At 44.2% G+C, this 24,223-nt stretch overlaps 1 protein-coding gene across 1 annotated transcript in view; it reads left to right on the top strand.

Annotated features, from left to right (window-relative positions):
* The first annotated feature begins 2,489 nt into the window (after positions 1 to 2,489).
* The window catches only part of LOC124014465 (metallophosphoesterase domain-containing protein 1-like), a 40,580-nt gene continuing 18,846 nt past the window's right edge, over positions 2,490 to 24,223 (top strand). The window contains exons 1-4 of the mRNA XM_046329508.1: positions 2,490 to 2,737; positions 6,843 to 7,312; positions 7,984 to 8,165; positions 21,330 to 21,555. Coding sequence (XP_046185464.1) covers positions 7,140 to 7,312; positions 7,984 to 8,165; positions 21,330 to 21,555 — 581 coding nt within the window. The 5' untranslated portion in view covers positions 2,490 to 2,737; positions 6,843 to 7,139. The remainder of the gene's footprint in view (positions 2,738 to 6,842; positions 7,313 to 7,983; positions 8,166 to 21,329; positions 21,556 to 24,223) is intronic.

Here is a 24,223-nt window from a genome sequence, read left to right as displayed (position 1 = left end):
ATCAGCATTCAGGGCTCGAGCCACCCCGTTTATAAACAGTACATCTATTACACACCAATTAAACTGCTAATACTACTACACAGTTATAAACAACTTAAATTCTTTGTGCTGGGCACAAGAATGATAAGCATAATTATCTGGCTTGTATCTTCTTACCTAGAGGCCATATACTGAAGGCCACTGATATGGGAACAGATATAGTCACTCATTCATAAATTCTGCATTGTGCGCTAGCACTGATCCAGGACCTGTTCAGCCCAGTCTAATTGTGACCCCCACTGTTGTGTGTAGAGCAGTTTCTTCTGATGAGGTGTCAGTGTTCTGTTTGACAGAATCTCTACACAAGGACATTACAAAAATCTCTCAAATCAGAATGATAACTTGGCCCATGTAGGGTTGTGTCAGAAAATGTTACTGGTCTTCAAATCAAAGCTCATTGGAGGAGGTGGTCCGGGGGAGGGACCTTGCAACCTCTCCTCCAATGAGCTTTGAGTGGATTTGAGCTAACAAGGGTGAAGGAGGCATGGATTTGACAGCTAATAATGTTTTCAGATGCAACCAAGGTGTTTGTCCACTCAAAATGGTTGCCGCCTGCAGAGGTGTAGCTAATGTTGGTACGGTGCGCCCACTTCCTGTTGAGGGATGTTTTGGGCGTTTAGTGTGTTTGATGATGATGATGAAAATTGGTATGAAATGCAAAACCATGTATGACTCACTTTTCTGGAGAATGTATTCTATTGTGTGTGTGTGTGTGTGTGTGTGTGTGTGTGTGTGTGTGTGTGTGTGTGTGTGTGAAACAGTGTGATACAGAAAGAGTGCATGTTCTGTGTATGTGTGTGAGAGAATGAGACACAGCGTGTGTCTGTGTGTGAGTAGCTTGTGAGATCGAGGTGGAAAAAGAGAGATACTGTATGTAGGTACTTTAGTCCATTTTATAGAGGGATAATTTTTACGTTTGTGTTAGTCGGTTGTACCCAAAGAGAGAAACTGTATCACAGTGTTTTGCCATTGTTTGGTCCATGAAAATCCAGTAAAGAACCAATTCAAATAAAACAGTAGCAGAAGAACAACTCCACCATGCTCTGTGATCTTCCCTTGTTTAAATGTTACTTGTTACACTTTACTTTGCCCTTTTCTATATTATCTAGCATCTTTTGTCTCCATGGGTGACTGCAGGGCACCTTACACACACTGAAATATGTAGCTGACAGTGCCTATATTGCCCTTATTTCAAAATGAGGATAACGGTTCTGAGGATATAGACAACACACAACCCAAAGTGCAAATTGACACTGAGTCAAAGTTCATTTTCTTGTAAGATATTTATTTTATTTTTCCTTTGGTCTTGAGCACATAAATGCAGTACTCAATTATCCTACTCTGCACCTTTATTCTATAAATCTATTGGAATAACCTATTGGAGGCTGTGTAAGAAGTCTGAATTCACATCACAGCCAAGTTAGCATTTTGGTTTCTTACATTAGCTGCAGCATTAAATGAATCTGACAGCCAAATCTGGTAATTTCTTTTGAACTTTACAGGACTTTATCAATGCTGAGAATCTCCAGGCAAATGAGAGAGTGGTAAATGTGTAGATTAGGTCTTATCTTCATGCCTCTCCTCTTTTCTTACAATATTTATTTTTCAGCACCGGCATCCATTTTTTATGTTCATTGTGTATGAATTAATTAAAGTCAGAGTTTAGATTGAGGACATCTAGTTTGTTGTTCATTGACTTCAGCTTCTTATTTTAAATAATGTTTTCAAGAGTAGTTGAGTTTAGTAATAGGCCCTAGTCTCCAAAGGCAACATATGTTTAACCAGACGGTGTCGCATTTGCACAAATTATAAAGACATCAGCTATGCCTACTCAATAACTATTCTATGTCCACATTTGCAACATGATAATTCTTATAAATTGTAGGTGTACTTTTGGAGCCATTCCTATTTGTAAAACGGTCAATGTAGGTTAAGGATAATACATTTTCATATAATTGTTTTGCAACTGTAATCTGTTGAAAATAATTAAAAGTTCCCCTGAAGCCAAGGTCAGTTGGGTTGCAGACATCCATCATGACACCTTGCATTATTTTCAGTCAATGTATTTGATGTATTCCAGAACTAGTACAACCGATTCAAATAGCCTAATGATTAGTTGACCGGGTGTGCTTGTACTACAATACATACAAATTTGTGGGACTGGTTTGGGGTAAACTAATCCAGAAGAGGTTAGAGAAACACAGGGCTATGGTAAGGATGAAACTAGACCAAATGTGAGAATATAAAGTAAAATGTATGTAATCGTTGGTTCTACATTGATCTTAATGAAATGCAGTTTAATTCTGCATCTGTGATAGATGGACATGATAGAAAAACAGACGAATCTCTGATATTGTACAGCTCAAACTGTCTGTCAGACATGAATTGATTTGTGCTCAGACCTCCCCTTCGCACATTGAGCTGTTCATCCAACAGAAGGCTCCAGAACATATCAGGGAGAGGCGGGAAGACACAGAGCTCGAGCACATTCAGCACAAGAGGCGGGAGATGAAGTGTTTCCACGAGAGCCAAAGCGCAAACCAGGTGCACCACGCGCTGCACTTTCAAACAGACCAGCGTAACTCGCTAGCTGCTCCCTCTCCGCTGTCCGCTCCTCTATCAGACCCACGGGACTTCACTGGTTCATCCCTAACCTGACAGGCTCAGCTCATCGGACCGGGAGACCGGGCGAACGCAGGTAGGTTAGATGCCGCGGTGGCTGCTTGCATGCAAATTGGTGTTGCCTATGTTTTGCATAGCAGGCTACAGGATTAGTATGATGACAATCCGAAATAGAGATTCTTGATTTCGATTCTATTCTAATGTGTATTTTTTATATCGGAAATGTTGTTGTTTTTTTACTTCACGTAGCCTAAAGTCTAGTAAATCTAGTCCACGATGGTGATTTTGGACAATGCCACTCTCCTCTCTGTGTTAGCTTGACCACCGGATTGTTTTCATGATGTACAGTGCCTTCAGGAAGTATTCACACCCCTTGACTTTTTCCACATTTTGTTGTGTTACAGCCTGAGTTTAAAATGGATTAAATATAGATTTTGTTGGTACTGGCCTACACACAATACCCCATAATGTCAACGTGGAATTATGTTTTTACAAATGAATAAAAAATGAAAAGCTGAAACGTCTTAAGTCAATAAGCATTCAACTCCTTTGTTATGGCAAGCCTAAATACATTTAGGAGTAAATTATCTTAACAAGTCACATAATATTGTTGAATGACTACCTCATCTCTGTATTCCACACATACAATTATCTGTAAGGTCCCTCAGTAGAGTAGTGAATTTCAAACACAGATTCAACCACAAAGACCAGGGAGGGTTTCCAATGCCTCTCAAAGATGGGCACCTATCGGTAGATGGGTAAAAAAAGACATTGTATATATATACCTATATACCTACCTACCTGCATATATATACCAATGCTAAAGTTCTTAATTACACTTTGGATGGTGTATCAATACACCCAGTGACAACAAAGATACAGGCATCCTTCCTAACAAACTCAGTTACCGGAGAGGAAGGAAACTGCTCCGGGAGTTCTACTATGAGGCCAATGGTGACTTTAAAACAGTTACAGAGTTGAATGGCTGTGATAGGAGAAAACTCAGGATGGCTCAACAACATTGTAGTTACTCCACAATACTAACCTAATTGACAGAGTGAAAAGATGGAAGCCTGTACAGAATAAACATATTCCAAAACATGCATCCTGTTTGCAACATGGCAATAAAGTAATACTGAAAAAATGTGGCAAAGCAATTAACTTTTTGTATGAATACAAAGTGTTATGTTTGGAGAAAATCCAATACAACACATTACTGAGTACCACTCCTCATATTTTCAAGCGTAGTGGTGGCTGCATCATCTTATGAGTATGATTGTAAATCGTTAAGGACAGGAGTTTTTCAGGATAAAAAATAAAAGACCAGCGTAACTGGTCAAGAATACAGTGAATGTTCCTGAGTTGCCGAGTTACAGTTTTGACTTAAATCTAGATGAAAATCTATGGCAAGGCCTGAAAATGGTTGTCTAGCAATGATCAACAATTTTGAAAATAATAATGGGCAAATGTTGCACAATCCAGGTGTGGAAATATCTTCGAGACTTACCCAGAAAGACTCAGCTGTGATCACTGCCAAAGTGGCTTCAACAAAGTATTGACTCAGGGGTGTGAATACTTATGTAAATATTTCTGATAGTTCTGTATTTCATTTTCAATAAATGTGGAAACATTTCTAAAAACATATTTTCATTTTGTGATTATGGGGTATTTAGAATTAAGTCTGTAACACAACGAAATGTGGAATAAGTCAAGGGGTATGAATCATTTGTGAATGCAATGTATCACATTTTTCTCTGTTTGATGCTAGATCCAAATAGCAGAACCACAGTATGCTACATAGCCTATATTTATCTGGTCAATGCCATAATCAAGTTTCAGAACAGCTCTTCCAACAACTCCCAAGCGGTTGATGAGAGTTTACTTGGGGTCCTAACTACAACTAAATTGAATTCTAACACCCAAAAAAGCAATGTCTTATGAATATACATTTTTAAGTTTATATTATTCACATTTAGAAAGACAAAGACAACTATTTAATCTCCATGCCTTTGTGTTTTGGTGACTATGCTCTTCTAAACTACACAAAATAGCCTTCTGAAGTAGGCTAACACCCAAGAATAAAGGCTTGACATTATATCTGATTTCATTGATTTGTTTGTAATTTAGTTTAGTAACATTTAGTGAGATAACTGGACATAATTAAAATTAATGATGATTGTTGTGAAAACAAGAAACTAAACCTTCATATAAATGCCTCAAATCAACTTGTTTATGCGAGATTACTTGGAATGACTTAATTGCCTTATTAATCAGATGTGAATTACTTTCCCAAATGTAGATTTTGTAATGTTTGTTCTCTTCATTTGACAGAGTGGTTCTCCTTTAATGCATGTGCCCCTCTCTCACTTTGTTAACATGGGACACGGGTGAATTCTGCCAATGCCTTGTCAAGTTCAAAGTGAGCCAGACATGCACACTCAGTGCTGTATGCTATAGCCTTGTAGGAATCAGTCATAGCCTGTCAACATGACTTGTAACCTAGACACACACACACACACACACACACACACACACACACACACACACACACACACACACACACACACACACACACACACACACACACACACACGCACACGCACACGCACACGCACACACACACACGCACATACACAGTCCATTTTTACACAGCATAAAGAATCTAACCAACATACATGACTAATGGTGTGTGTCCGTACCAGGGCGTGGAATAGCCTACCAGTGAAACGAAGGAACATTGTCACACAATTTTATGGGACTGCTTCTCACAGTCGTTAAATCTGAGTGTGTCGTCTGTGCCGAAGAAGAGTGTGCATCAATCAATTCCGCCTCACGCCTATTCATTTATCAAACCGTCCCTCTTCACCATGTTCTCTGCTACATCTTTCTTCATCATGTAGACAAGGTCCTGTTCATGTTAATACGGCCCTGTCCCTTTGTTCCTAGTCCCAGTGTAATCCTCTTCTATTCTCACTGTGTACCATGCTCTCAGCATCTGCCAATGCACCCTTCTGCTCTCATTCACTCAGTGTGAGGACTTCTGGCACTGCCACACACACACTCTCTCTCTCCCTCCCTCTCTCTCTCTCTCTCTCTCTCTCTCTCTCTCTCTCTCTCTCTCTCTCTCTCTCTCTCTCTCTCTCTCTCTCTCTCTCTCTCTCTCTCTCTCTCTCTCTCTCCCTCCATCCATCTCTCTCTCCCTCCATCTCTCTCTCTCTCTCTCTCTCTCTCTCTCTCTCTCTCTCACACACACACACACACACACACATACTGTATATACATACATACATACATACATACATACATACATACATACATACATACATACATACATACATACATACATACATACATACATACATACATACATACATACATACATACATACATACATACATACATACATACATACATACATACATACATACATACATACATACATACATACATACATACATACATACATACATACATACATACATACATACATACATACATACATACATACATACATACATACATACACACACACACATACACACAGACATACACACACATACACACAGACATACACACACATACATACATACATACACACATACATACATACATACATACATACATACATACATACATACATACATACATACATACATACATACATACATACATACATACATACATACATACATACATACATACATACATACATACATACGTACATACATACATACGTACATACGTACGTACGTACGTACGTACGTACGTATGGACACACACAAGAGTATGCCTGTGTGAGTCATGGTGTTAAGTGTGTATAATTAGGAAATAGTGTGTGTGGCCGTTTTCACATGAATGACATGGCACACTGACATCATAGCAGCACAATCCAGGATAAATCCAGCTCCCCCACTCATCCCCAAATTATCACCCTCCTTCCTTACATTCCTCCCTCACCATCTTACAGCATCCGTATGAAATCCTACTAGAATCCCAGAAGCAGAGCTGTAATTTAAAGGCAGTAGTAAATGTGATATCTGCTTGACAGTGTAAAAGCCTTAGATGCTCTTAGGGGTTGGGTTATGTTGCTTTGGTGGATAGTGATTTATTTACAGTCTTAACTGCGCATTCCAGATTGGCGTTGTATTTCCACTCAGTGGTTCTGTTCTCTGTGTGTGCAGGAGTAGGGGGACACTGAGCCGGAGTTGGAGGGGGGACATGCTCGCTCAGCAACCCAGCATAGTTTCTCCAAGGTGGGCCAAGCTGTGACAGAGGGCCTCTCTCTGGTGAGCCAATCCGCAACCCTGACCGCTCCAGCAGGCCTCACTCCCAGTCCTAACTACTGTGTGTGCCAGGACCAGGCCACCTCCAGCCCAGGCCAGACCACGTCTACCCCAGGCCAGCCCAGAGTGGGTCAGCCCCAGCCCAACCCACCTCTTCCCCAGCCAAGTAGAGGCCCAGGCCCAGGCTCCAGAAGCATGGCCTTCACCCTGTCAGAGATCATGGCTGCACGGCGGCAGCAGCAGTCCCAGGCCCAGCGGGCGGCAGGCAGGGTGGCCGTGGAGGTGGATGAATACAGCACCAACCCCACCCAGGCCTTCACCTTCTACAACATCAACCAGGGACGCTTCCAGCCCCCGCACGTACACATGTAAATAGAACACATGCATGCAGGCAGGCAGAAGCACACCCCTGCGGATATACATAGGCATACACATAAGCTGGCATACAGATACACACTACATATGTTCAGACACCTGGTCTTTATGTCTCTATCTCTGTCCCCAAGCCCTCCTCTATTCCTCTATTCCTGTCTCTCCCCTTTCTCCCTCTTTCTTTTTCTTTGAGACCCATCCTTTCTGCATGCTGTTATTTGCTCTCTCATTCCATTTTTCTCTGTCTCTCTGTCCTTCTTTCGGTCTCTGTGTGAAGGTGGAGTGTTGAGGGCTTGCTGTATACCTGGAGGAGAGCTCACTAAAGTGGGCCACTGTTATTCACCAGCTCCCTTCTCCCTCTGGAGACTCTCTGGGGCTGCTGCACACTCACAGAAACTCCCACAGGACTCTCTCTGTCTGTGCTTTTCTTTCTTTTCCTTCGGCTTTGTTGTGGCCGACCCATCCGTTTTTTCCCTCTTTTCATTTCTCTCTTTTTTTCTCTCTTTTTGACTTTCTATAAGGGATGGTGATGGATAATGATCCAGACTACATTAACACTGCAACTCTGCTTCTTCACTTTGAGACTTCCCATTGTTTATCTGTCTTTCTCACGATTTTCTCCATTCTCTTTTCTCTCTCTCTCTCCTTCGTTCTCTCTCGACTTTAGGGTGGACCCTCTGCCCCACGACACTCCCAAGCCGCCAGGTTACACCCGTTTTGTGTGTATCTCAGACACCCACTCCCGTACGGACGCCATTCAGATGCCCTATGGAGACGTGTTCATCCATGCTGGAGACTTCACAGAGCTGGGCCTGCCCTCTGAGGTCAAGAAGTTCAATGATTGGCTAGGTAAGACTGACCAATCACATTAAGCAACATCACACCAAATCAACGTTTTGTACTCTATTTCTTATTTCTTCAATTCTACAGATGTTTGTTTTTTGAAATGGTGCACAATTTATTTTAAAATGTGACAGATCCTATTTGAAAATGTTTTCTTCCTCGTTTAGAAGTACATTTTTTGTCTGAAAGTCTCCTAATAACCCTATGTGATATAAAATGGACTATTAAAGCTGTTCTATTTGACTGTAGCCCAGACTTGCTGTTGTAGTGAAAGGAGAAATGGACATTGAGAAGAGTTCAACAAGTGTTTTAGCTTACTCAAAATGCAGTGCCTCTAGTGAAAATATGTCTATTTTTTACCCACCAATTAAATTAGAAAATGTGTTTTTCACTCAACTTCAAAGAAAATAAGTCATGGATGGAGGGATACCTGATGAAAAATAAATAAAAAGAGGAACCAGAGAAGAGCAAAAGAAACTGTCCACACAGTTAATGTTCAGTACTTAGAACAGTAACATTATAGTTGGCACACGTCACTGTTACTGTCTTCATAAAACATGAACCCAACGGTAACTCTAAGAGATCTTGTAAGAACCATAACTTTAGAAATCCAGCCAGCGTGCTGCAGTGATTCCTATTTCCAGCGTCCCTTTGCGATGGGAGGAGAGTCGGTGGAGAGCAAGAGGGATAAGGATGAAGCTCGAGGAGGGGGAAACGGGATGGCAGCTCAGCCCCCCCCCCCCAAGGCTAGTCGACGGGGAACACGAGCTGAAAACCTGCTCGCCCGCCACTCGACTGGCGGGAGAGACTGCTAGGGAGATAAAACCCACCAAACGCACCTGGTGTGCCTTATGAAGTCTCTCTCTTTTTCAATCTATACCCCATTCTCTCTTTTTCTCCTTTTCCTGTAGTTGTCTTTCACTCCTGCTCGTATAAATATTTATAATCTGTATTCTTCTCCTGTTTTTCTCTCTCTCTCTCTCTCTCTCTCTCTCTCTCTCTCTCTCTCTCTCTCTCTCTCTCTCTCTCTCTCTCTCTCTCTCTCTCACTCACTCACTCACTCACTCAGAGAGGATGAATGTATAGCTCATGCTGCTTTGTGTCTGCAGCCTGGCTCCAGTGAGAGCTCAGCATTGGCCTCAGTATTAGGCGTTCTACTATCTGATGTACCTCGGTACAAAGTACACTGTAGGGAAACACTGTCATATGGCCAGGTGAACACACTCATTCTCTTCCTCTCTTCCTTTGTCTGAAAGTCTGTCTTGTCTTTCTTTCTTTCCTTCTGTCTTTTCTTTTGTCTGGTTCCCTCCCTTTTTCTTCTGTCCCTTCCTCTATCTCTCTCTCCCTCCCTTTATGAAGATACGGTCTCTCGTTTCTCTCTCTCTCTACTTGGCATCGTGGCAGCTCCCTCCGTTTCTTCTCTCAGTATTTTTAGCAGGAAGGCTCCTCCCGGTTCTTCTGGCAGGGGCTCAAGGCTTTGTCAGAGCTGGTGCACACTGCAGGAGATGAGGAGAAGAGGGGGAGAGAGAGAGAGAGAGAGAGAGAGAGAGAGAGAGAGAGAGAGGAGGGGGGAGGGGAGGGGAGGGGAGAGGACTGTGGAAGAGAAAGAGGAAGAGGGGGAGATAGAGTTGAACTTCATCCCATTGAAGGTCTATCTGTAGCTGGTTATCCTCAGCTTTGGTCCCTTGAGAACCAGAAGGCAGATCTGGTTGTTTTAGTGAAAATAAATTCTGTGGATTCTAAGAAAGACCTGGTTTTGTGTTAGGGCATATAATCATTATATCTTAGGCATGGTGTCAGATTGACTGGAGAAGGATATAGGAGGAAGAGATGGCAAGAGGAGAGAAAAGGGAGAGAGTAGGTAGACAGAGTGGGTACACAGCACCACTTCAGTACAATTCTATCCAATAACGCTCTCTTTGATCAGCTTCCAGTGCCTCTCATACAGTGTCCTCTCACACACACTACTGCTGCTAACACTTCACGGCCCATTGGGAATCAATGCAGGTTAGAACAATTACACAGAAGACGCCAACCGTATGATGAACCTGTACTATGCATTAAGTCAGGGGAGGCGTTGCAGTGCGTGTGTGCACATTGTCCCTGTGTGTCTATATGAGAAAGAGAAGGTGCTGCTTTAGATTTCAGTGGCGTCTTCATTCATCACGTGATGGTGGAGGGTCGCGGAGCGGGGCCTGTATCCAGTAGTAGATGTGCTCTGTGCTGCCTCCTGCTCTCCATCGCTGGTTAAATATGGATCGCATTGTGCTTCTGGGTCCAACAGGGGTCAAGAGTGGAGCTGCTTTCATTCTTAACTTGCTGCTGTATATACTCCTCTTTTCTCTCTCACTTCTCTTTATTCCCCTGTCCATTCCTTTCTTTCCCTCTCTTTTGCTCTTTCACTCTTATTTCATTTTCCTTGTCTCTATCTCTCCCTTGGTATTTTACTCTCTGTATTTGCATATCCCTGTCTCTCTTCCCATCTCTTTCCCTGTCTCTCTCCCTGTTTGTCTCTCTCCCGGTTTCACTCCCTGTCCGTCTCTCTGTCTGTCTGTCTCTCAGGTTTATAGAGTTCAGAGACACCTGTGTCTAGGGTACTACTCTCTATTTAGCGCCTGTTCCTCTCTGCTCCCTTTTTCTCCTGAATAATAGATGGTTGACTCCTATGATGCTATTGCCGTGTAGGCACCTTGGGAGCACGGTGTGTGTTGGTGTACATACTATGTCCACTCCATGACCCCCCCCCCCCCCTCAACCCAACCCTCTCCTTAGCTCACTAATAGAAAAGACAATCATAAACATTTCATGAGTGCTGTCTTTCTCTCCACATGCTGCTCTCTCTACATGATCCAATGGTTGGTTTGGTTCAGCATGTTAACCTGTCTCTCGCTCGTCGCACCTTGATCCATCAGTGGGGAGGAGGAGACATTGCAGCTCTTGTTCTTTCTATGTCCAGGGGGGTGGTGTACAGAGCTAGTGTTGGGGCATACACTACCAATACAATACGTTGGAGGACCTAGGTTTAGTGTAGTCAACAGGTGGAGGGACTGTCTAGGTAATTACTTGTTGGGGCAGGTGAAAATGGCTGTGTGGAAGTCCAGGAAGCAACAGATGCAGGGGGTGGGGTGTACGGAGCCCAGAGCTATGTTGCTGGTGCTGACACTGGCCCTACGGTAACCTGGTGAACCACATAGGGGAGTTGCAGAGGTGTGGATGAGGATGGGGGCTTGGTTCTAACTTTTTACAGTGGCAAGAAAATGTATGTGAACCCTTTGGAAATACCTGGACTTCTGCATAAATTAGTCATACAATTTGATCTGATCTTCATCTAGGTCACAACAATAGACAAACACAGTCTGCTTAAACTAATAACACACAAACAATTATATGTTTTCATGTCTTTATTGAACACACCGTGTAAACATTCACAGTGCAGGGTGGGAAAAAAAATAAAAAAATAAAAAAAATATGCCATTTAGCAGACGCTTTTATCCAAAGCGACTTACAGTCATGTGTGCATACATTCTACATATGGGTGGTCCCGGGGATTGAACCCACTAACCTGGAAAATGCTCTACCAACTGAGCTACAGAAGGACCACAAAAGTATGTGAACCCTTGGATTTCATAACTGGTTGAACCTACATTGGCAGCAATAACCTCAGTCAAATGTTTTCTGTAGTTGCTGATCAGACCTGCACAACGATCAGGAGGAATTTTGGACCATTCCTCTTTACAAAACTGTTCTGGGTCGTTGTCATGTTGCATCAACCAACATTTGTTGAGCTTCAATTGGTGGACAGATAGCCTTCTCCTGCAAAATGTCTTGATAATCTTGGGTATTAATTTTTTCCGGTGATGATAGCAAGCTGTCCAGGCCCTGAGGCAGCAGAGCAAAGCATGATACTTCCTCCTCCATACTTTACAGTTGTGATGAGGTTTTGATGTTGGTGTGCTGAACCTTTTTTTCTCCAAACACACATAGTCTTGTGTATGTCTTCCAAACAATTCAACTGTAGTTTCATCTGTCCAGGTGCTCTTTTGCGAACTTCAGATGTGCAGCAATGTTTTTATGGGACAGCAGTGGCTTCCTCCAATGAACACCATTCTTGTTTAGTGTTTTATGTATCGTAGACTCGTCAACGGAGATAGCATGTTCCAGAGATTCCTGTAAGTCTTTAGCTAACACTCTAGGATTCTTCTTAAACTCATTGAGCATTCAGTGCTGTGCTCTTACAGTCATCTTTGCAGGACGGCCACTTCTAGGGAGAGTATCAACAGTGCTGAACTTTCTCCATTTATAGACTATTTGTCTTACCACGGACTGATGAACATCAAGGCTTTTAGACATACTTTTTGTCAGGACCCGGTTACGAACCCGGGTCTCCGGAGTGAGAAACAGTCACTAAACCAACTGAGCCACGAATAGTCAGCAGAACCCAGAAGATGAGGCAGACACAGCAGTACTTGAGACGGTGTATTTAATGAAGTAAAAAGTGAAGTTCTTCAGGAAAACATGTACTCCACAACCTCAAAAGGAATTCCACAAGAACAAAGGCAGTCCTCCAAGACAAAAAGGCAAATCCACAAGGTGGAAGGCACAGCACAAAAAGCCTCAAAAGATACTCAAAAACAAACAAACAAGAACAAAAAACAGAACTCCACAAGAGAGTCCACCGGGATCAACAAGCGCTCACAGAGTACTAGGGCTGGGTGCTAACATACAAACACAGAGCAAAGAACTGAGTAAAACAAAGGGTTTAAATACAATCAGGGGAAACGAGGCACAGGTGCAAATAATAATGGGGATCAAGGGAAAACAAAAGGTCAAAAGGCACAATGGGGGCATCTAGTGACCAAAAACCGGAACAACCCTGGCCAAATCCTGACACTTTTGTAACCCTTTCCAGCTTAATCTTAGTCTTCTGAGATCTCTTTTGTTCGAAGCAAAGTTCACATCTGGTAATGCTTCCTGTGAATAGCAAACTCCAATTTTGTGAGTGACAAGAAATAGACAAGAAAAATACAATAATTTGTGTGTTATTACCGTCATATCGGTGCCAACTGTAAAGTTTGGTGGGGGAGGGATAATGGTCTGAGGCTGTTTTTCATGGTTCATGAAGGGAAATCTTGATGCTACAGCATACAATGACATTCTAGACAATTCTTTGCTTCCAACTTTGTGGCAACAGTTTGGGGAAGGCCCTTTCCTGTTTCAGCATGACAATGCCCTCGTGCACAAAGCCAGGTCCATACAAAAATGGTTTGTCGAGAGCGGTGTGTAAGAACTTGACTGACCTGCACAGAGCCCTGACCTCAACCACATCGAGCACATTTGGGATTAATTGGAACGCCGACTGCGTGCCAGGCCTAATCGCCCAACATCAGTGCCCGACCTCACTAATGTTCTTGTGGCTGAACGGAAGCAAGTCCCCGCAGCAATGTTCCAACATCGAGTGCAAAGCCTTCCCAGAAGAGTGAAGGCTGTTATAGCAGCAAAGGGTGACCAACTCCATATTAATGCCCATGATTTTGGAATGAGATGTTCAATGAGCAGGTGTCCACATAATTTTGGTCATGTAGTGTAGCTAGTTGGGCTAACCACATATCAAAATCATAGTAAGTATATTTTTCTTCAATGAAGTAGCTATCAGCAAGGTCAGAGCTAGTATGAAAAAAAGTTTTGAGTGTTAGTTCACTAAAGTATTTTTTAAATTATTTTTTCTCTTCTCTTTCAAAGTCAAGCTCAGAACCAGCTGTTCCCCCTACACATACACAGTGGGGCAAAAAACGTATTTAGTCAGCCACCAATTGTGCAAGTTCTCCTACTTAAAAAGATGAGAGAGGCCTGTAATTGTCATCAGAGGTACACTTCCACTGTGACAGACAAAATGAGAGAAAAAAATCCAGAAAATCACATTGTAGGATTTCTTATGAATTTATTTGCAAATTATGGTGGAAAATAAGTATTTGGTCAATAACAAAAGTTTATCTCAATACTTTGTTATATACCCTTTGTTGGCAATGACAGAGGTCAAACATTTTCTGTAAGTCTTCACAATGTTTTCACACACTGTTGCTGGTATTTTGGCCCATTCCTCCATGCAGATCTCCTCTAGATCAGTGATGTTTTGGAGCTGTTGCTGGGCAACACGGACTTTCAACTCCCTCCAAAGATTTTCTATGGGGTTGAGATCTGGAGACTGGCTAGGCCACTCCAGGACCTTGAAATGCTTCTTACGAAGCCACTCCTTCGTTGCCCGGGCGGTGTGTTTGGGATCATTGTCATGCTGAAAGACCCAGCCACGTTTCATCTTCAATGCCCTTGCTGATTGAAGGAGGTTTTCACTCAAAATCTCACGATACATGGCCCCATTCATTCTTTCCTTTACACGGATCAGTCGTCCTGGTCTCTTTGCAGAAAAACAGCCCCAAAGCATGATGTTTCCACCCCCATGCTTCACAGTAGGTATGGTGTTCTTTGGATGCAACTCAGAATTCTTTGTCCTCCAAACATGACGAGTTGAGTTTTTACCAAAAAGTTATATTTTGGTTTCATCTGACCATATGACATTCTCCCAATCTTCTTCTGGATCATCCAATTGCTCTCCAGCAAACTTCAGACGGACATGTACTGGCTTAAGCAGGGGGACACGTCTGGCACTGCAGGATTTGAGTCCCTGGCAGCGTAGTGTGTTACTGATGGTAGGCTTTGTTACTTTGGTCCCAACTCTCTGCAGGTCATTCACTAGGTCCCCCCGTGTGGTTCTGGGATTTTTGCTCACCGTTCTTGTGATCATTTTGACCCTACGGGGTGAGATATTGCGTGGAGCCCCAGATCGAGGGAGATTATCAGTGGTCTTGTATGTCTTCCATTTCCTAATAATTGCTCCCGCAGTTGATTTCAGGCCTCTCTCATCTTTTTAAGTGGGAGAACTTGCACAATTGGTGGCTGACTAAATACTTTTTTGCCCCACTGTACATAATGTCCCACTGGTCACAGACGTCATTACAACGTCTATTCCACGTTGGTTCAACATAATGCATGTCCAGTAACTCTGTCTCTGGCTGTATTCTGACTCATCAACCTTTTCAGTGGTTGACTATTGATGTGACATTGTGACGAAGAACAGGACAGGCTGCTCTTTTGATGCTTTGTCTTCTGTATGTGCTAGGCTTGGTATGGAAGCGGAACAGCAAGAGAGAAAGGGACTGAAACGAGAGATAGATAAAGAGAGAGAGTGAAACGAGAGATAGACAAAGAGAGAGAGTGAAACGAGAGATAGATAAAGAGAGAGAGTGAAACGAGAGATAGATAAAGTGTGAGAGTGAGAGGAAAGACAGAGACCTCCTACTAGGCCGGAGATGGTGCGGTGTTACCGTCTGTTGGATTTGCGTTTAGGTTGTGAGTGCAAAGGAAATGTGTGTGTGTGTGATTACAGGAATGTACTGTGTGAGGGCAGAGTGTTGCTTGCTTAGTCGCTTGTGTTTTTGTGTGCGTGTTTTTGTCGATTATGTATGTGACACGGGTGTGTGGGTGGTGTTTAAACAGGAAATTAGGAGAGTGTGTCTGCTTCATGGCTTCATGTTCAGGTGGGAGGGATTAGACACACACACACACACACACACACACACACACACACACACACACACACACACACACACACACACACACACACACACACACACACACACACACACACACACACACACACACACACACACACACACACACACACACACACACACACACACACACACACTGAATGGGCATTGTAATGCTAATCCAGGTTTAGTCTCAACATGTCTTTTTTCTTATCAACAGAAGTTATTGCTTCTGTAGACAGACCAATGTTACTAGGCTATTATAGCATAGAATGACTTGATTGAATGTACAGGAGACATTATAGTAAGTACTAGTAGATACACATTCTGTTATGTCCATGGGCAGCTAGAACAAGTTGGGCTTGCAGACAAACACATGTACACACACACACAGACACACAGAGACACACACACAAAGGGCAGTAATCCCCCTCGACATGCCATGGATTTGGGCAAAACAGGGATTTTCTTCTTCAAAGGGCAAGGACCACCCATCGGAACACCGGAACAATGGTGGCGGGAGCGCCGGAAGCTTCACACACAGACACACAGACTAACCGCCCTCCTCGGCTTCTAGGATATTGAGGATTTGGGGGGTTATTGTAAAGGCCAGTATAGAGCACATTCCACTGTATCTAGTCAAGCACAGGTCCCTTCAGACAGCAGATCACTCCCCTTAACTAACCCTGTTAGCACTGGGTCTGTAATAAACCACACACACACACACACTGGACAGTGAGGGAGGAAATGAGAGGGATAAGGGGAGGCTGAGGGATGGAGAGAGAGAGAGAGGGAGGGAGGGAGGGAGGGAGGGAGGGAGGGAGGGAGGGAGGGAGGGAGGGAGGGAGGGAGGGAGGGAGGGAGGGAGAGTGCCTCTGCAGTCTGTCTTTTGGGAGGAGAATGTAGTGCAGGGCTGCTTAGACAAGCTTTAGACTTATAAGTGTTGTGCATGTTTTCGGGTGTGTTTTACTGTGTGTGTGTGTACATGTGTTTTTATTTGATTACTTCGTTTGAACTGAAACACAGAGAAGGCTTGCTGCTTTGTGCGGGTGATTCACAGGGAAATTTAAACTATTTGTTGCTTGAAAGCGGCTTTTGAAATCTAAGACAAAAGCTGGGAAGAGATGGTTGCTAACAGCAGCAGACAGTGCTCTGCTGCCTGCATATTTGGATTAGTCTCTCTGCCTCTTTCTTTCTCTCTCACTCTCTCTCGTCTCTCTCTCACCTGCCTTTCTCTTTTCCAAAAGCATCGCGTTCGTCTTTCTCCATCTACTTTTGTGTTTGAGTGAATTATTGTGTCCAACGTGTGTGCTTTGGGTATGTGGGAGAAAGACTGTATTGTGGAATGGTGATTTGAGCGTTGCTACGTTGATCCACTGTGCCTTTATGTAGATTATGTTTGATAAAGAGACACGCACGGCCTGCTTTGACTCATTGGAAGAACACAATGTTTTGATCACTGGTGGTGTTCATAAAGTACATAGGACCAGGAGTTTTTCCTGGTAAGGTCATGTAGTCAGGAAACGCTCCTGGCCATAATCCTAGTCATACAATATGCAGATTCAGCCCTTCACAGAACATGATTTAAAATGTCACCCATAAAATGAATGAATTAATGGAGGTGGATGCGGGAGTGTGTTTATTGAACGAGGTATGTTTCAGTCCAGTCAACCTAACTCCACTCCTAACTGCAGTGAAGAAGCTCCAAATCGCCAATGTCTTTAACTAGCTTTTTGACAGCCTCTATCTGATCATCTGCAAATGGGACATCAGGCTTGCAGTGTTCTGTGAGTTCCAACTTCTGCTGTTGTCCTTTCTCCAGGGGTATCTGCAGGCTTATCGTCTTTAAAAGGACACATCAAAATTGTTCATCTTCATATTCATTATCTCCAGCACCACCCCAACATCAACATATGTGAAAATGGCACGTTTTCTGGTAAAAGGGGAAGATAAGTGTTTCCAATGACAACATCAACAATGCCTACTCATAATTGGTTAAAATCACACAATGCAGACCGAAGAGGTAATTGGAAATCTTCCTCTTATCTTTTTTTCCACAAAACATAGAAACACGCCATTTTCACATATGTTGATGTTGTGGTGCTGCTGGTGATGATGAACATGAAATGTCCCTTTAAGTCATCAGATGAACTGAAGCTCCTAACATTGTCCACTGGCTGCAGGTCTTGGTGTCTCAAAGCAACCAGAAGTTATTCTTTAAAGGAAAGTCATTGAGTACACTTCCTTCTGATCTCTTCCCTCACTACTTTTACAAAACTGAGCCGGCGTTCCGTGCCAAACTACCATGTTGGAATCTGAACAAGAAGACCCTGCTCCTCTGATAGGCATCTACATCATTCCTTAATGGAGCTGACGATTTGTCTATATCTGTGAGATGGAGCCAACCATGCCGTCGTGTAGATCTGTGAGATGGTTCATCCCCGCTGCAAAATGCCACATGTCCCTGAACACCTTTTTCAGGGTCAGCTGGATGATGCAGAGGGTTGATTTCTCAGGCTGGACTTCAATCTTTTTGAAGGATGACACCTCTCTTGAGTGGAACTTTGAATACCGGCCAATCCATGTTGGTGTTTGGGAACCCCATGTTGGTGTTTGGGAACTCTGGGGCCTTGGTTGGCTTCTGAAATTGGCTCTGTTATGAAGAGTTTAGGATTTTGTTTTTATTGGCTAGAAATAGCACTTGGGTTGTCTGTCAGTAAAGGATGAAGATAGATACAGTGGCTTGCAAAAGTATTCACCCCCCCTTGGCATTTTTTCTATTTTGTTGCCTTACAACCTAGAATTAAAATTGATTTTTGGGGGGGGGGGGGGTTGTATCATTTCATTTACACAACATGCCTACCACTTTGAAGATGCTAAATATTTTGTCTTGTGAAACAAACAAGAAATAAGACCAAAATAAACTGAAAACTTGAGCGTGCATAACTATTCACCCACCCAAAGTCAATACTTTGTAGAGGCACCTTTTGCAGCAATTACAACTGCAAGTCTTTTGGTGTATGTCTCTATAAGCTTGGCACATCTAGCCACTGGGATTTGTGCCCATTCTTCAAGGCAAAATTGCTCCAGCTCCTTCAAGTTGGATGGGTTCTGCTGGTGTACAGCAATATTTAAGTCATACCACAGGTTCTCAATTGGATTGAGGTCTGGGCTTTGACTAGGCCATTCCAAGACATTTAAATGTTTTCTCTTAAACCACTCAAGTGTTGCTTTAGCAGTATGCTTAGGGTCATTGTCCTGCTGGAAGGTGAACCTCTGTCCCAGTCTCAAATCTCTGGAAGACTGAGACAGGTTTCCCTCAAGAATTTCCCTGTATTTAACGCCATCTATCATTGCCTCAATTCTGACCAGTTTCCCAGTCACTGCCGATGAAAAACATGGTGTTCTCGGGGTGATGAGAGCTGTTGGGTTTGCGCTAGACATAGCGTTTTCCTTGACGGTCAAAAAGCGAAATATTAGTCTCATCTGACCAGAGTATCTTCTTCCAAATGTTTCGGGAGTCTCCCACATGCCTTTTGGCAAACACCAAAAACAATTCTTGAACAATTGTTTTTTTTTCTGGCCACGCTCTGTGGAGTGTTCGGCTTAAAGTGGTCCTATGGACAGGTACTCCAATCTTCGCTGTGGAGCTTTGCAGCTCCTTAATGGGTATCTTTGGTCTCTTTGTTGCCTCTCTGATTAGTAGTGGGCCCCCCCCTCTCTTGGCAGGTTTGTTGTGGTGCCATATTCTTTCCATTTTTTAATAATGGATTTAATGGTGCTCAGTGGGATGTTCAAAGTTTCAGATATTTTTTTATAACCCAACCCTGATCTGTACTTCTCCACAACTTTGTCCCTGACCTGTTTGGAGAGCTCCTTGGTCTTCATGGTGCCCCTTGCTTGGTGGTGTTGCAGACTCTGGGGCCATTCAGAACAGGTGTACAGTATATATACTGAGATCATGTGACAGATCTTGTGACACTTAGATTGCACACAGATGGACTTTATTTAACTCATTATGTGACTTCTGAAGGTAATTGGTTGCACCAGATCTTATTTAGGGGCTTAATAGCAAAGGGGGTGAAAACATATGCACACACCACTATTCCGTTGTTTGTTTGTTTCATTTCACTTCACTTCACCAATTTGGACTGTTTAGTTTATGTCCATTCCATGAAATCCAAATAAAAATCAATTTAAATGACAGGTTGTAATGCAACAAAATAGGAAAAACACCAAGGGGCATGAACACCTTTACAGGCACTGTACTAAAGGCATTGCTCTATTGATCTGTTCCTGAACACATTCCACTATTTCTATGGCTACACATTGTGAACATTTATTGTAACCATAGAACAATTATAATTGTAATGATATGATTGTTACAAGTAGGTTATGACCCTTCTTTGTTTAGGCCACACTTTTTTTTTTGCTGTTAAATCATGCCAGTATGTAAACTTGCCTTTGTTTTCAGGTGCAAAAATCGTTGTAAGATCATTCTTATGGTTTAGGTTATTTTGTTGTTTCCATAAGTAAGAAAAACTCAAATCAAGGTCCATAAAGTTTATTTCCATTGTGCCTATCTGTACAATAACCCTATAAAAAAGTGTTACATCCAGCCTAGCTAGTTCTTCCTCTTTTCCACTCAAGGAATTTCGGGTTCCTCCATTTCTCCTACCCCCCCCCCCTTCTGTCTCTCTGGATGCTGTCACTGTTATCTGACTGGCTGTTGTGACAGAGCCGTCTCTTGATTTGGCAGCCTCTGCTAAAGCTGAATTACTCCTTTTCAGCAGCACGACACACACAGCATGCCACATCGTTCTCGCAGTAATTGTCAAAAAATGCACAGTGATTGAAGTCTCCATCAACCGTGCTACCTGACAAACGGCGAAGCGTCTCACGTCTCGTAGACAAAGAAGACCCCCAGATTTGTCATGGTTTTTCACAAGTTTTTTTTCATCAACCCTTTGAAACCATTAGGGGATATGTAGATGTTTGACAGGCAGCACGGATCGAATAGCCAATTAAAGAGGAGGAGTTACAGTACACGATTATTGACTGAGTTTGGATGAAGGGTCCATTCTATGATAAAGATGCTCAAGCAATGGCTCATGTAGAAAATAGTTATTCAGATAGAATATGTTTGTTATTTACTATAGACCTAAAATCATTTTATTTATAATATTCCTAAAATCAAAACAATTACTATATTCCTCAAATGCTAAATAATGAAATAACTGTATTGAAAGGTTCCGTGAAATATTTCCTTTCCTATTCCTTTGTTACCTGTGATTAATGGAACTGTGACTGTCAGATAAGAGATGTCTTTGTGAGAACGAACAAAGCAAATTTGATTGTTGACACTATTGCAACTAAGATGGATCGGAGCTAGTAAGACCTATTACCTATGACAGATGAGACAAAAAGAAAGAAATTCTGTTTCAATTCGATTATCTTTTTCCATTGGAGTTTGGTACTCTGTTGCACCTGTAGAAGTTTGTTGAATGGGTGTGTACTACTTTTGAACTGATGGTCCATTTTCTCCTTTCTCTCCTCTCCCTCCCAGGCACCTTGCCCTATGACATAAAGATAGTGATTGCAGGGAACCATGAGTTGACCTTTGACCAGGAGTTCATGGCTGACCTGATCAAGCAGGACTTCTACTACTTCCCGTCGGCCTCCAAGCTGAAACCAGAGAACTACGAGAACGTCCAGTCCCTGCTCACCAACTGTATCTACCTTCAGGACTCAGAGGTCACTGTACGAGGCTTCCGTATCTACGGCTCCCCCTGGTGGGTGACTCTGTAACTGCAGTATACCTGATAGTTGATCTATTTCTATCTATCAATCTTCTCTCACAACCATTTTGTCCTTCCTCTCCACTTACTTTCCTGTCAGTCATTCACTCACCCTCCCCTCCACACACTTCCTCCCAAGTTTTTTTTTTCATTGGCTACCTCTCTAGCTATGGTTCCTTCTTCTCTTTCTCACTGCCTCCCTCCCTCTCTCTTCTCCTCTCTCTCCCTGGTCAGCACCTGTGTGTGTGGTGCTGGTTTACCAATGCCCCATAATGCAGTATGTGTGTTTGGTGAGGGGCCCCAGAGGCAGTGTTTAGGCACTGAGATGGGTGTGGGAACCCCTGTGCTAGGTAATTGGTTTGCTGAGATAGTGGAGTCCCTTGAGTTAGAGGAATAGCCGCTATGGAGAGATGCCTCAGGTGTGTTGAGAGGGCGATAAGGTGGAGAGAGAGGAAGGAGGGATGGGGGGAGAGAGGGAGAGAACTGAAGACAGAGGGGGTGAGAGGAACAATGGTGCACACAGCTTCAATTCAGTAACATCGGCCGGGCTTGGCTGGTGCAGTAGGCTTGCTACAGAAGGTAGATTAAATCGTGTGTGTGTGTGTGTGTGTGTGTGTGTGTGTGTGTGTGTGTGTGTGTGTGTGTGTGTGTGTGTGTGTGTGTGTGTGTGTGTGTGTGTGTGTGTGTGTGTGTGTGTGTGTGTGTGTGTGTGTTGCAGCAGCCCGAGGCTCTGCTCCTCCAGCACAGAGGGACTCCAGCTGGAGGCGCCGTGTGTTTCCCTCTCCACACTGTCTGCTCCCTCTATCTCTCTACCTCTCCTCATCCCTCTCTCTGTCCCTCAATCCACCTGTCTGTCTGTGCGCTCCACATGTCGCTGGCTCGGCAGTGGGAGCACGGGGGAACACGGGGGAACGAGGATGTCTCTGTCTCTCTCTAATCTCTGTCAGGAGCAGTGGGACAGCGCCTGCTTTACCCGCTCCAGTCCCGTCTCCATGGCGATGCCAGACTGGGACTGATTTATGGCTCGTGACCGGCCTGTACTGTAGCCTTGGGGTGGTGGGAGGAAAGAAGCCTCTCTGCCTGTCTGTCTGTGTCTCCTGCCCTGATGAGTCATCTGCCCTGAATGAACTGTAACCGCACAGTCGTTCTCCCCTCTGCTCCAGTCGTTCTCCCCTCTGCTCCAGTCGTTCTCCCCTCTGCTCCAGTCGTTCTCCCCTCTGCTCCAGTCGTTCTCCCCTCTGCTCCAGTCGTTCTCCCCTCTGCTCCAGTCATTCTCCCCTCTGCTCCAGTCGTTCTCCCCTCTGCTCCAGTCATTCTTCCCTCTGCTCCAGTCATTCTCCCCTCTGCTCCAGTCGTTCTCCCCTCTGCTCCAGTCATTCTCCCCTCTGCTCCAGTCGTTCTCTGCTCCTTTCGTTCTCCCCTCTGCTCCAGTCGTTCTCCCCTCTGCTCCAGTCATTCTTCCCTCTGCTCCAGTCATTCTCCCCTCTGCTCCAGTCGTTCTCCCCTCTGCTCCAGTCATTCTCCCCTCTGCTCCAGTCATTCTCCCCTCTGCTCCAGTCTTCTCTCCTCTGCTCCAGTCGTTCTCCCCTCTGCTCCAGTCGTTCTCCCCTCTGCTCCAGTCATTCTCCCCTCTGCTCCAGTCATTCTTCCCTCTGCTCCAGTCATTCTCCCCTCTGCTCCAGTCATTCTCCCCTCTGCTCCAGTCATTCTCCCCTCTGCTCCAGTCGTTCTCCCCTCTGCTCCAGTCGTTCTCCCCTCTGCTCCAGTCATTCTCCCCTCTGCTCCAGTCATTCTCCCCTCTGCTCCAGTCTTTCTCCCCTCTGCTCCAGTCGTTCTCCCCTCTGCTCCAGTCATTCTCCCCTCTGCTCCAGTCGTTCTCCCCTCTGCTCCAGTCGTTCTCCCCTCTGCTCCAGTCGTTCTCCCCTCTGCTCCAGTCGTTCTCCCCTCTGCTCCAGTCGTTCTCCCCTCTGCTCCAGTCGTTCTCCCCTCTGCTCCTGTCGTTCTCCCCTCTGCTCCAGTCGTTCTCCCCTCTGCTCCTGTCGTTCTCTGCTCCTGTCGTTCTCCCCTCTGCTCCAGTCGTTCTCCCCTCTGCTCCAGTCGCTCTCCCCTCTGCTCCAGTCGCTCTCCCCTCTGCTCCAGTCGTTCTCCCCTCTGCTCCTGTCGTTCTCCCCTCTGCTCCTGTCGTTCTCTGCTCCTTTCGTTCTCCCCTCTGCTCCTGTCGTTCTCCCCTCTGCTCCTGTCGTTCTCCCCTCTGCTCCTGTCGTTCTTCCCTCTGCTCCAGTCGTTCTCCCCTCTGCTCCAGTCGTTCTCCCCTCTGCTCCAGTCATTCTCCCCTCTGCTCCAGTCATTCTCCCCTCTGCTCCAGTCATTCTCCCCTCTGCTCCAGTCATTCTCCCCTCTGCTCCAGTCATTCTCCCCTCTGCTCCAGTCATTCTCCCCTTTGCTCCCCTCTCACCCTCCCTCCATCTCCCTTCTTCCCCTTATCTTTCCCTGTCTCATTTCCTCCATTCTTCTCCCTCAATCCCCTCAGCCATCACTATTCCACAAAGCCCTGCTCCAAGCCCATATATCTCCTTCTTCCCATCCCTCCATCCATCTTTACTTCTGTTCTGTCATCCTTCAATCACTCGTTCTTTCTTCTATCGTTCCATCCATCCCTCTC

Source organism: Oncorhynchus gorbuscha, linkage group LG25 (assembly GCF_021184085.1).
Source record: "Oncorhynchus gorbuscha isolate QuinsamMale2020 ecotype Even-year linkage group LG25, OgorEven_v1.0, whole genome shotgun sequence".
NCBI classification, from domain to species: Eukaryota; Metazoa; Chordata; class Actinopteri; order Salmoniformes; family Salmonidae; genus Oncorhynchus; species Oncorhynchus gorbuscha.
Note: the sequence above shows the minus strand (reverse complement) of the source record. Positions and strands in the feature narration are given on the sequence as shown.